General features: G+C 45.6%; 1 protein-coding gene across 4 annotated transcripts in view; it reads left to right on the top strand.

Annotated features, from left to right (window-relative positions):
* GPD2 (glycerol-3-phosphate dehydrogenase 2) overlaps positions 1-12,642 on the top strand; it is a 51,478-nt gene that overhangs the window by 38,254 nt on the left and 582 nt on the right. For all 4 annotated transcript variants that reach the window (XM_072341399.1, XM_072341398.1, XM_072341401.1 and 1 more), the window contains exons 9-17: positions 2,371-2,564; positions 4,979-5,113; positions 5,354-5,529; positions 5,928-6,059; positions 6,509-6,667; positions 7,404-7,516; positions 7,596-7,674; positions 7,963-8,061; positions 10,773-12,642. The exon at positions 10,773-12,642 is cut by the window's right edge and continues 582 nt beyond it. In XM_072341399.1, the coding sequence (XP_072197500.1) occupies positions 2,371-2,564; positions 4,979-5,113; positions 5,354-5,529; positions 5,928-6,059; positions 6,509-6,667; positions 7,404-7,516; positions 7,596-7,674; positions 7,963-8,061; positions 10,773-10,898 (1,213 nt within the window). In that variant the 3' untranslated portion in view covers positions 10,899-12,642. The remainder of the gene's footprint in view (positions 1-2,370; positions 2,565-4,978; positions 5,114-5,353; positions 5,530-5,927; positions 6,060-6,508; positions 6,668-7,403; positions 7,517-7,595; positions 7,675-7,962; positions 8,062-10,772) is intronic.

Raw genomic sequence — 12,642 nt, 5'->3', positions numbered from 1 at the left:
GGAGCTTTGTTTAATGTAGTAGTTTGTAGCTCATATTCTCACATCTTGCTTATACTTCAGTAAGCAGTGTTCAGGGTTCATTCCTTGCTTGTGCATGCTCTATGCATTGTTCAGTATAGCCGTGCTGCTGTTGCTGAGGCAGAAGCATATTGAGGAGCAGACGTGCTCCAAGCACTCGGTTCAGTCAGCTGTTGCTGTGTCATTAGCTCACAGAGGGGTGGGTATCCTGGTGTTTGCTCTGCTAGCAGGCACTTCTGATCCATCTGTATTAGGCTCCCAGGCTCTGTCTATTTGCCACTTTATTTCTGTCTCCTATTAGAGTTTACAAATCCTAATCTTACCTGTTATAGTGATCTGGAGGGATCACTGAGGAACGTGCCAGTGGGTGATAGCACTGTGCTGATGGTCACACCAGTCCCACAGCCATCAGAATCAGCGTTGGAAAAGCTCATCCTTTGAGCAGGGCTGCTGCGTTCTGCTGGCAGCGTGCTGCTTGTTGGTGGATGTTTGTTTTCGGTCGCTCTGCAGTTACTTCTATAAGTCAGAATACAGAGAGCAAAGGGAGGCTGCGAAGAACATCCCAGGGTAGCTGGTGGCTGTTAAGTCCATAACTTAATTGATGTACAGAAGGCTTCTTCATCCTTGCTCATTGCTTGCTGTCACCCTCCGGTACGTGCTGCAGTCTGTAAGTGTTACAGTGAAGCTGATTTTTAATTCTTTACTCATTTCTCTTTCACAGTTTATACTTAAGTCATGTTTAAAAGAATATATTATTCTTCTGAGAATGTCTGAAGTTATCTGAATATTCTGATACTGTATATTAAATCTCTCGTTTCCTGTCTCTAAATCAATAGCTTTTTCATTTCAAAAAGTAATCATTTGGCTGACGTGATTTACCTTTCACAAATCTGTGTTGACTTCCCCTATTAAATTGTACTTTTCCAACTGTATGCTTAAGCTGTCTATAAATATCACCTAAAAAATGTTCTAATATACATGCTATATATGAAATTTTCAGCTGCTCCCAGCCTTTCCAGATATTGCAGGCTTGCCCTCAGTAATCAGTTTGGACTTCCTAAAAATGAAATATTCAGTGATTCAGCTTGTAGCTTTCTTAAATAGGTAATTCTGTCCCACCTCCAGCCTTTGTCTCCCTTCAGCTTGGTGTGTTAGTAGTTACCTGAGTCTCTTCAGTTATCTGAGTCTGCTGATCCTTCCTGTATCCTTTCACTACCAGCAATGGGTACAAAACCCGGAGGCTGCTAAACTGCCTGCAGGTGATTGTACGAGGACTTCAGTGCCTCATAGCAAAGTCAGTGTCTTTCCATTCAATAGAAGTTAATAGAAAAAGGGGCAGCTTGAATATTCTCCCATATAACAAGTACTTATGTTGAAGGGCTTCTAGGTGCCTCATTTCATTGAATAGCAGTGCTATTCAGTGAGTGATGAAAGTAACTTTTCCTTTTGTACACATAGATATTTTTACTATTACTTTTTTAGTATTATTTACCAGAAAACCTTGATAAATAAGTTAAAATTCCTTGTGCAAAGAGCTATTCTCTTTCTCTTCCCTGAGTCATTCTGTGGCACTGGCACAAGTGAATGAAGGTGCTGGTGTCTCATTAGTCATTATGGAGGTGGTATCTTCTGCCGTTTCCCCTCCAAAGATGGTTCATGAATGCTGCTGGGAGCATTTGGAATGTATTTCTGGTCTGAATCCCTTGGCAGCCTGGGCCTCGGTTCCTGTTCTCATGGCAGGTGCTCATTGAATTCAGGCTGTAGGATCCTTGGAAGTTTCCTGTTTCAATGTCAGCTCATGATTTCGGTGTTTCAGTTCTTTTTTCTGCTTCTTGTTCCTGACTTTGCCTTTTCCCTCGTGCCCCACTTTAGTTGTGAATACAGTTTGCAGAAGTCATTGGGTGTTTTATCTGCTTCCTAAGTGAGTGACATCACTTACCTGATCAATGGGGTTACTAATGTTTGGTCGGAAATTTTTCTCACTGTCTGAGCTATTGTCTGTTTCTTAATGCTAGAAGTAGGTGTTCATTCCACAGTAGGGGTTTCCAGTAAATGCTGTTGTAAATATAAGGTGTAATGTTTGAAATTCCCATGTCTGGAGAAGGGAGGTGCCAAGGGCCTGGTCGCTCCCACTAAGGATGTGTCCTGCTGTCTGGTGTAGGAAGTCCCATTCTGGAAATCACATTTAAGGCCCTTAGGCCCAGAAGTTCTGAGGAATACGTTTCAAAGTTGGGTTGTGGTGATCTCTTTTGGCACGGGAGCAAGGATGATGATGTAGTAGTTGAACATGTGCAAGAAGAGATCCCCGGTGTGATGTCTCACCTGCTCTTAATCACGTCCCTTCTTTTTCAGCCCTGATAACATGGGTCTGCTTGACCCAGCCACCAGCGACGGCAGAGTGATTTTCTTCCTGCCTTGGGAGAAGATGACTATTGCAGGGACCACAGACAGCCCCACCGATGTCACCTCCCATCCAATACCAACAGAAGAAGATATCAACTTCATCCTGAGCGAAGTGCGCAACTACCTTAGTGTTGATGTTGAAGGTAGGAGAGTCACTTTTGGCTGGGAAGCGTATCTACAATATTTCAGCCTAAGCTTGTGCTGTCTGTCTCAAGTTTCTCCAGTGACTGATAGCTGTGTTCCTGTCCCTCTCGTACTTGTGGGATCTAAGTGTCATCTCGATCTGTTTCAGAGCCATCACTGATGCTTTTCCTGATACACTCTGTCTACTTGGACTATTTAAATGGAAATCGGTTGATATCTGAATGTGCAGATTTCATGTAGCTCTCATCTAACAGGCAGCAGCTGTCAGATTGACTCATTCTGGCCTTTTTGGGTGGCAGATGCAAAGTTGGGCTGAAGTGGGTCGGTTCGGTCATACGTCCATACAGGTGCATTGTAGGATTCCTCTGCTTCGACTGTAGGAAGAGTCCTTCTGACTTTTCCTCTGTGCCATCTTTCTAGATGCTTTCTTAATCACATTCATTGGTGCGGTAAGTACCTAATAGTTCAGCTCTTGGTTGAAGAGGGAAGTATAGTGGGCAGAAAGGGGAATTCATCAGAATCACTTGGTGACTGTTGACCTCAGTACCTGAGCTGAGAACACCTGTGTTGGAAGGTGCTGGCTTGTTTGGCCTTAGTGCTAGTTCAAAGGTGAGAGGTCTCCTTACTTTGTAGTGAGATTTACTGTTTTGTTGGGGTTTTTTTTTGCTGTTTTTGTTTTAACAGTTACGTGGAAGCATCTGTGCTGCTGTTGTAGTAGTGCTAAAAGGAATCTGCGAGCCGCTGTTTGTCAGGAGCACTGCAGTCTCTGGGCTTTAGCAAACCTGCTATCCAGCAGTTGGAAATACGGGAGTACCAGATTCCTGGCATGAGCAGTTTGGTGGCTCTCTGCTGTGCAGCTTTGGGACAGGCAGCCCTGAGGAAAAGTGCCCTTACTTTTTGGGTGCAGAAGCCAGTATAAGTCAGCACAGGGGGGCAGGCAGGTAGCTGGCGGTGTTCAGACTGAACAAGGCAGAAATCTTGCAAGGTATTTCACAGGAGCGCGTTACGAGGTGTTCAGTTCTTTTGGATGAAACCTACCTAGGTGTGCACGCTGTTTTTCACATTGCAATTAGCAGTGTTTATAGATTGCCTGCTATTGGATTAACAACTGCGCTGGCCGTATCAACTCACTGCAGACCTGCCTTTTTGCTGCCAGAGACAGTGCCAGGGTTATCAACTTACACAGGCTTGGATGTGTTCCAACTGTTTAATTACGGTGTCACGCATGCTGCTTTTTCTAGTTTCATTAGTTTATAAATGTAATATGGTATCTTATTTCTGTGATTAACACTTCATTTTGGCAGGTTAAACATGCTGGCAGAGCACCATTGATTTCTGAAATCTATTTTGTGTTCTTTGGGGATATTTTTACACCCTGTTACCGATTTTTTTAAGTTATCAGTTGTTTGAAAGCTGCATCAAAAATTGTTTCGGGGCTTCGGTGTAAATTGGTCAATTTTTACTATTGTAAATGTAACAAGCAACAAAATTAATTTCATGAGATTATTGGTTCCGTGTTTCATATATTCCTGACAAAAGTCCCTTTCGGAGGCTAGGGTAATTTCCTACAACTGTTAAGGACCTCTTTTAACTACTTGTTGCCTTCAGATTTTGTTCTCTCACGTTCACTGGAAGGTCAGGATTGGGATGTAGTAACTGCCAGGGGGCGGAGGAGTAGCATGGGGGCATGGAAATGGCCATGGAGCTGGGCTTCTCATGAAGTGGGAAGATGCTCCTGAAACGGGTATGGTTGGGAAGGTGGGGCAGGAGGAGGTGGCTAAGAACAGTGCGGGCTTCTGGATGATCTGTGGTGGATCACCTGGGCCCTCTGGGGTTGCTGTGCAAGTGCTGGGGGCTTGGGGGAGCCACAGGCCTAGGAGATGTGCAATGGACTAGCAGATGCAGATGTGCCATCAGGCTTCTGACAGAGGCTGTGAATAAAGGTCACTTACTTTTTCCAGATTTTCCTCTTGACAAATTGCACACTATACTAAAAGCTTTCAAGTCCTAAAAGCAAGGGTTGTAGGAACAGACTTGATTTTGGTTTCTGAAGTGCCGTGTAGGGACTGCCCCGTCCACAGAAGCAAGGAGGATAAGACTGGGTGCTGTGCTGGGCGCTGTTCTTGGTGGAATTTCTGTTTTGGATTGAGGGTTTTCTGAGCTGATCGGTGACTCTGATGGCCGTCTCACGGCAGATCAATTCCCAGAATCTCTCTCTTCTGTTGCATTCTTAACCAGTGTGACAGACAGGTCTGTCTGTCTTTGCCTTTGTTTTGGGTCAAACAGCAGTATTGATACAGAGAAGGGCAGTGTCATTTTTGTGCTACTTGGAGGCAACGCCACAGAGACCATGAGATAGATAGGAAATGAATGTTCCTGACTGATTTTTCTGTTGACTTTTTCTTCTGGACAGTGAGAAGAGGAGATGTGTTGGCAGCATGGAGTGGCATTCGTCCTCTGGTCACTGACCCCAACTCCAAAGACACGCAGTCAATATGCCGGAACCACGTTGTTGCTGTTAGTGACAGTGGCCTTGTCACCATAGCAGGTAGGGGAAGTTCATTTCAGGTGTTGCTTTTGTTGGGCTTCCCCAGTGCATTTTGTGCAAATGTCTTTCTTCTTGCAGGGTGATGCTTTGCATTCCTACAGGTAGGTAGTGGCCTGTTAGTAGCAGTGTGACTGGCTGTTAGAAGAACTCTAGTTAAGAGTAATATGATAAAACACTTGGTATGTACCAACTTCACTTCCCTTGTTTTCCACAAGTAAAGAAGTAAATGTGTGCCTATAGGTGGGAAATGGACAACATACCGTGCCATGGCTCAGGACACCATTGATGCTGCTATTCAGGCACACAATCTGCCTGCGGGTTCCAGTAAGACAATTGGGCTGATGCTCCAAGGGGCTGAGGACTGGAGCCCCACACTCTACATTAGGTTGGTCCAGGACTATGGACTTGAAAGCGAGGTGAGCCACTGTTACTGTTCATGTGCTGGTATTTCCATGTGGGAGGGTTTTGTTCTTTCCCTAAAGACAATATTTTCCTAATGTTTTAACTATTTTCTGCTTTAAAATGTTACGAGATACTAGAGCATCCCTTTCCTTGGGCACGGCAAACCTGTGCTACTCTCTGATCACATCTGACATAGAAGAGTTGAAGCACCACAGTCATTTATTTGGACACATACATAGTAGCATTAGCATAGGTCTAACTCATGCATAGGGCTAGCAGTCTCCTCTTGCACCGTCAGGAGCTGAAACCCTCTTCATCATCTTTGTTACTAGTGATGAGAGAACTGACAATAAAGCATTCATGTATTTGATGCGTTTTCGAAAGCATACCAAACTTGTTTTCAACTCCATAGGTGGCTCAACATCTGGCTTCTACATATGGTGACAAGGCTTTCGAGGTGGCCAAAATAGCCCAAGTTACAGGGAAGAGATGGCCTATTGTTGGAAAACGTCTTGTGTCTGAATTCCCTTATATCGAAGCGGAGGTATGTGGAAAAACTACATCACAGTTGAGCGCTTCTTGGGAATGAAGCAGATTCTAGAGCAGGTCCATCTTGCTCTGAAAAATACCTTCAGAAGCCCTTTCCTTTGAGATTCAGATGTTTTTTGTTTGCATTTTTCAACTTCACCTGCTCGTACTTAATGTTCTTATATAGAACCATAGAATCACCAAGGTGAAAAGACCTCCAAGATCATCCAGTCCAACTGCCCACCTTCTACCAGTCTTTCCCACTAAACCACGTCCCATTGTACATCAGACATCTCTTGAACTGCCTCCCCGAGCAGCCCATTCCAGTGCTTGAACACTCTTTCAGAGAAGAATTTTTTCCTAACATCTAATGTGAAATAAATGTTTTACTACAAATACACAATGTAACATGAAATGTATCTAATATGGACTCATCTCCATTTTGTCCTTGTCTGATTCCTCTAGGTTATCTATGGTGTGAAGGAGTATGCCCGCACTGCTGTGGACATCATTTCCCGGCGGACTCGCTTGGCCTTCCTGAATGTGCAGGCTGCTGAGGAAGCTCTGCCAAGGATTGTAGACATAATGGGGAAAGAACTTAACTGGAACGAGCAGAAAAAAAAGGTACAAAGGGCCTTTTTCATCTGGAGTTGTTTTGGTTTTTTTTTAGTAGTTTCCATGTTAATGAATGAAATTAATGGAAAACTTCAGTGATGCTTCCTGAGAGGAATGGCTTTGTTTGGTGTAGTTTGTTTTGAAGCCCTACTTCTAGCAGGTATTTGGTTCAGTGTCACTTCTTACAGGTCTGTCCCAGGAGAGGAGGATTTTGCAGCCTGTATTGCTTTTTTTTCCCCATACAATCACAGAATGGTTTGGGTTGGAAGGGACCTGTAAGATCATCTCATTCCAACCCCCTGCTACAGGGACACCTCCCACTGAACCAGGTTGCTCACAGCCCCGTCCAGTCTGGTCTTCAGTGCTTCCAGGGAGGGAACATCCACAGCCTCACTGGGCAGCCTGTTCCAGTTTTGGAAAGTGATGATACAGAGCTTGTTAATTTTCTTTAATTTTCTAAATTATTTTGAAGGTCCCCATTTACTTCCTTTGCCCTGGTGGCTCAGTGCTCATACATACAGTGTAATCCCAGAAGCACTTACACAGTACTTAGAGGTCTTTACTAGGCTTGATATTGCTTTTCAAGATTAAAAGGTGCAAAAGTTGAACTTTTTAATACTTTTCAGTTACCGTCTGCTCAGTTTTTGCACCTTAGGTAAATTCTTGCCAAGTGGAAGGAGCAAATAAATTGTGTAAGGAACTTGTTCTCCCTCAGATACAAGAAGGCTTTTCTTTTTGGTTGTAGGAACAACTGGAAGCTGCAAGGAAATTTCTGTATTATGAAATGGGCTACAAAGTAAAATCTGACCAGTTAACAGACAGCTCTGAAATCTCTCTCGTGCCTTCGGATATTGAAAGGTAAATGAAATGAGAGATTCCTGAGTTGCTGGGAGTTAATGAGTGTCGTTCTTCTCCGCTGATAATCCTTATCTTGCAGGTACAAGAAGCGATTCCACATGTTTGACAAGGACAAGAAAGGGTTTATTACTATACTGGATGTGCAGCGGGTCTTGGAGGTGAAGTTTCCTTCTGTTTTCCTGTTAATTGCAGGGTGGCATAAATAGTGCTGAGTGATGCAATTGATGTACTTCGATGTCTATCAGACAGGTCCAGATTGCAAAGTGTTCCGCAGTGCAGATCGGAGTTTGGCTTTTTAATACAGAAATTATGTTTAGTTATATTCAAAATAAGACAGTTGTTTTTTCTGGAAGGCTTATGGTAGCTTTAGTACATTAAGCATGGTAGTTAAGTACATTGACACTTACCTGACCCTGCTAAAAGTGGTGTGGTTGTTTTTTGTCCAGAGCATCAGTCTGCAGATTGATGAAAAAACACTCCACGATATTCTGAATGAAGTAGATCTGAACAAGAACGGGCAGGTGGAGCTCATTGAGTTTTTGCAGGTAAGTATTTCTCTGTTCCAAAGAAATGATAACTGTTATAACCACAGGCACAGGTGTTTGGTCCCTCTCCTCCTCCTCCTATGCAGAAGAGCTGTGCTGTGGTGGAGGTGAATGCTGTTGGGCACCAAGTCGTGTCAGTGCAGTTTGTCAGAGCAGACAGAGGTGACACACAGAGCTAGTTTTAAGCACCTGGGAAACTGGAAAGGAAGAGCTTATGGTTGGAACACATGCAGCCCATGTTATCCCACTGTAACTCCTGGGTTGAGAAGTGGTAGCTCTGTTTGCATGAAGAGCATTGCATTGGCAATCTGTATGGCTGCTTTTTGCAGGGCTTTAAAATGAGACAATTGAAGGCGCTACTGAATGTTTGTCCTGCTCCTCTTGCATATGCAGCTCACTAACCAGCTTTGTTTTTCTGGAGTCTTTCTTGGTGTGGTATTTCAAGTGAGTGCCACGTCTGTCCTACGTGGTGGCAATGATGAATGCTGAACATGAGATAAATTAATGCTGGGGATTTTGGTCAATGTCAGCCCTTTCTTCACTGTGTCAAGTTAAACAAACAAGATCAAGGCAGAGGAAATGGTAATTGTCTCTCTTGAGATGAGCTGTAGATAAGAGGAGCATTGTTGAATCTAAATGCAGAAAATTTTCACAGGTTGTGTCCAGCATTAGAAGAAAGGACTATTTATTTACCTAAAACACAGTGATTTAGCTGGGCAGCTGAAATGTGCGTTAGTTTTGAGAGGAAATAAAAGCCTCCCCAGAGCCATCTCACTGAAATAACTGGAGGAGAAAAGCACAGGTGGCTTTCTGACTGCTGGGAAGGGTCTCCCTCTTGTGTCCTTCTGCATGTGAAAGCTTCAGATAAGGGGCAGAAAAAGCCCAGAGCTTTTACTGTAATGGCCTGGTTCGCTTGGATACGGTGTGGGTAAGAAGTCAAAGCAGCTAACGTGGCTGCTGTGGATTTATTTGCTTTGCTTTGCTGTGGTGAACAGTCTCATTAGGAGTTGGCTGCCCAAAGTCATGCTGCATCTAAAATACAAAGTGACAGGTCATTGCCTTGGTGTCGATTCAAAGTTACTTTAACTTGCATGACTCTTTGGTTACAGGCCTGTCCTGTGTGTTTCCCAGTGCTCTCCCAGTGCTGCAGTGAGGATGCATTGCTCCTTGCACTTCCTTCGTGCAGAGCCAGAGCTGCACACAGGGAGCTGCTGTGCAGCACAGAGCGCGGTGGGAAGCCTGGCAATAGGAGGAACAGCAGGTTGCCATGGAAGGAACAAAAAACACGTGGTGTTTGTTTAGTTTTTTAATGGATCTGTTAAGCCCGTTCTCAATACTTTTGTGTTTGCTCTCTGAAAACTTTCAAGTAATTACATTGTACTGCCGGAACGCTTGTGGAAAGCTGTGTGCAAATATTTGTGGACGTTTATATTAGAATATAGGAACACATTGTATCAGAGTGGCTGCCTGGCTATCCAGGTGGGAGCGGAGCAATGCCAGGTGGCTGCGTTTGACCCCTGCAGCCTGCCAGCCTGCCTCTGTTCCTTGGGAGAGCTGCTCAGCAGTGCCTGCAGGTGTTTCACAGATGGAACGCAGAGCGAACTGATCAGCGTTTTATGCAAACAGGTGGTTCCCATTGAAAACTTGAGCCATTTTTGCTTTCATTCACACCTGCTTTTTGCTGTTACCGCCCTTGTTTCCTCAGCTGGTCCCACTGGCACGGGGAGCTGTCTGATGGCAGCGATTGAATATGAGAGTTCAGTTTTTGAGGCGGTGCCGAAGGGTCAGACGGCTCCTCCATTGAGTGCCTTTCCCACAGAGCATGCAGTGCAGTGGGAGAAGCCACAACACATTGGTTGTGGAGTGTGTGGTAGGGCAGAATGAATGGGGGTGATGGAAGGGCTGCTCCACTCGGGGCCTTGTTGGCGTGGAGCAGGTGCAGGATGCTGTGGGCCTCTCCTCCCTCACTGCAGCATCTGCCTTTACTCAGGGCTCACAGGGTGACCAGAATGCCCCCAGCAGCCATGGAGATCCTTCAGCCTTGGCTGGGTCTGTCCCCTTCCCTCCCTCGGGAGTCACTCCTGTTTCTCAGATGCAGTACCAGCCTATGGAGGTCTGGCTGCAGAAGAAATAGACTTACCTTTAGAAGGGAAGAAATCTGAAGGATTCCTAGCACTCCCTGAGAGTCAGAAACTGCATTTTTTAAGTGCTGGTTGCTTCGCATGGCAGTCGTTGGCAAGCTGACTGTATGTAATTTCAAGTCTAATGCTCCCTTTATCCACGGGATAAAGAAGAATTAACTAAAACCTTAGCAGCAGCGTGTGTTCCTTAAGGTAGAGCTGAGTCCAGTTTCAAGGACTTAAAGGCAAATTAGTTTTAAAAGTCTATAAAATAATTTGGATTTGAAAGAGTTGTGGAAGTCAAGTACGCTGTCTCTGCAAAGAAGGGCTTGTGAATGGGAGGGATGTGTCCCGGGGTCAGTGCTGGCTCAGCAGTGATTGCCTGTTTGTTACTTCCAGACTGAGAGGGGAATAGAAACAAGGTGCGGGTGGGGGAGAACCTGTGGAGCAGCTGGGCTATCCCACACGGTTAAATGGCACCCTGGACAAACCGACCGGCTGCGTGGAGCCGAGCCCATGCAATTGGGGCTGTGCCGCCCACCGTTGTTCTCAGTGTGGCAGGGAAGCTGAGGGCTGCTCTCTCTGTTTCAGCTGATGAGTGCCATTCAGAAGGGCCATGTCTCTGGCAGCAGGCTGGCCGTGCTCATGAAGACGGCGGAGGAGAACCTGCGGCAGCGCGTGGTGATCCCGGTGGACCGCAGCGGCGGAGGGCTGTAGCTCAGCACGGCTGTGCTGCGTCTGCTGACAAACATTCCAGTGCTCCCGAATGGCCTTGCTCGGTCAAGGTGACTGGTGTCTGTAAAAACACATGGGTGCGTTTGTTTCCTGTACTAATGGTTTTCTGTACGGCTCTTAATACTCAGTATGTGGCCTTTTGGATTGGGTGTGCTTCAAACGTAGGAGTTTATTAATGGGTTCTGGAATATGGTCTGGAAACGCTGGTGCACACACAAGCACGCGGGCATGTACTGCCTCGCTCATTAACTTCTAGATCACCTTTACCTTTAAAAAAAGTGATTCCTGCCTTTAAAGAGAGCGTTGCATTGAGATTTGCAAATAGGCATTTAGTATTTAAAAGCTGCTGATCTGTGCTTCAACAAAGGGCAGCAGAGGGAAGGGCTGGTGCCTGGGGTTTGAGAGAGCTGCACAAGAGGAGCAAAGCTTCACCTTCTGAGGGTACCAGGCACGGTGAGGAGCTGGCTGGTTAGTGCCTGCCCTAACGGGTGCTGGGCTTTTGCTCTCATGGGGTGTGTAGTTATTTCAGCGGTGCAGTACCTGGCCAGACACGAGTTACCAGCAGTAACAAGCTGGAGGACAACGCAGAACTGTCACCCAAACCAATAACCCAGCGGGCAGCCAGGGGACAGCTGTCCTGTGTCCACATTAATAACCACAGGCTTCCTTCAGTCGTCAGCGTTCTTTAGTGGGTGGTGTTTGATGCTGTGAAGTGCTCTGTACTGTTTCCAGTTTGGGACAAATATGTGAAATAGGACAGTTTGGGATAACATAAGTCTTAATTTATTTAAAAACTCAGATTAAATTGCGTAGATCTCTTGAGTATAAATACCGGCTGACAAAACAGGACCCTCCGCTCCAAGGGCTCAGGATTTCTCCTTACGTAAGATCTGATCTTTTAACTGATGTCATTGCTTTCGCTGATAGAATCAGTGCAGGAACAGCCAGCAAAGCTTACTTCTGTATCTTAAGGGAAAATGACTGCACGTGTGAAATGGAAGAGCTGAGGAGCGTTGGTGTGCAGCTGAGTGTGTCGGGTGGGGGGGGGCTGGAGAGGGAGAGTGCTCTTAGGAGTCAGTAAACCAGGTTCTCTCCAGAAATCCCATCTCAGATGCTTCCCAAATGGTTTCTGCCTGTTGAACTGATGTCGTAGAGCTGCTTTGTACCAGGACTGTGCTGTTGTGGGTTCTGGCCGTGCTGCCCTGAGTTCTGTAGCATTGGGCACAGCCCACAGGAGCGGTGAGTGAATGTTTGACAGCGTGTTTTGTGAATGGGTGCTGCGGTTCTGTCAGCTTTTCTGAGTGTGTTCCAGGAGATTCGGGTGAAGTATGTGAATACACAGTGCAGCTTTGCTGTTCTAAAACCCTTCTCAAATAAGAACATGGTAAGAGAGTTTACGTCACACATGGCACAGCATGGGGTGGGGGGAATGGTTGTCTTTGGGCTCGGTGGCTGGAGGGAAGCAGGGTAGGAGCCCATGATTCACTGTATTATTTAAACAGCCGTACCTGTTTAAGTAGTGAGACCTTTTCCAGGCCATGTAAAGAAAAATAGCTGAAATATTTAGTAACTTTTGTACGGTTTGAAGAAAAACTCTCCTCCGCTCCTCTGTAAATGCAACTGTTAAGAATGAACGCTGTGAGTTTCCCTGTGAAGCCGGGATGTTCTGCTTTGTGCTCGGAGCGTGTCCTTCACTGCTGCACACAGGATGCGACTTTGGGGTTTC

The sequence above is a fragment of the Excalfactoria chinensis genome, chromosome 7 (assembly GCF_039878825.1).
Source record: "Excalfactoria chinensis isolate bCotChi1 chromosome 7, bCotChi1.hap2, whole genome shotgun sequence".
Classification (NCBI taxonomy): domain Eukaryota; kingdom Metazoa; phylum Chordata; class Aves; order Galliformes; family Phasianidae; genus Excalfactoria; species Excalfactoria chinensis.
The sequence above is the reverse complement of the archived record's forward strand: the minus strand, read 5'-3'. Positions and strand labels throughout refer to the sequence as shown.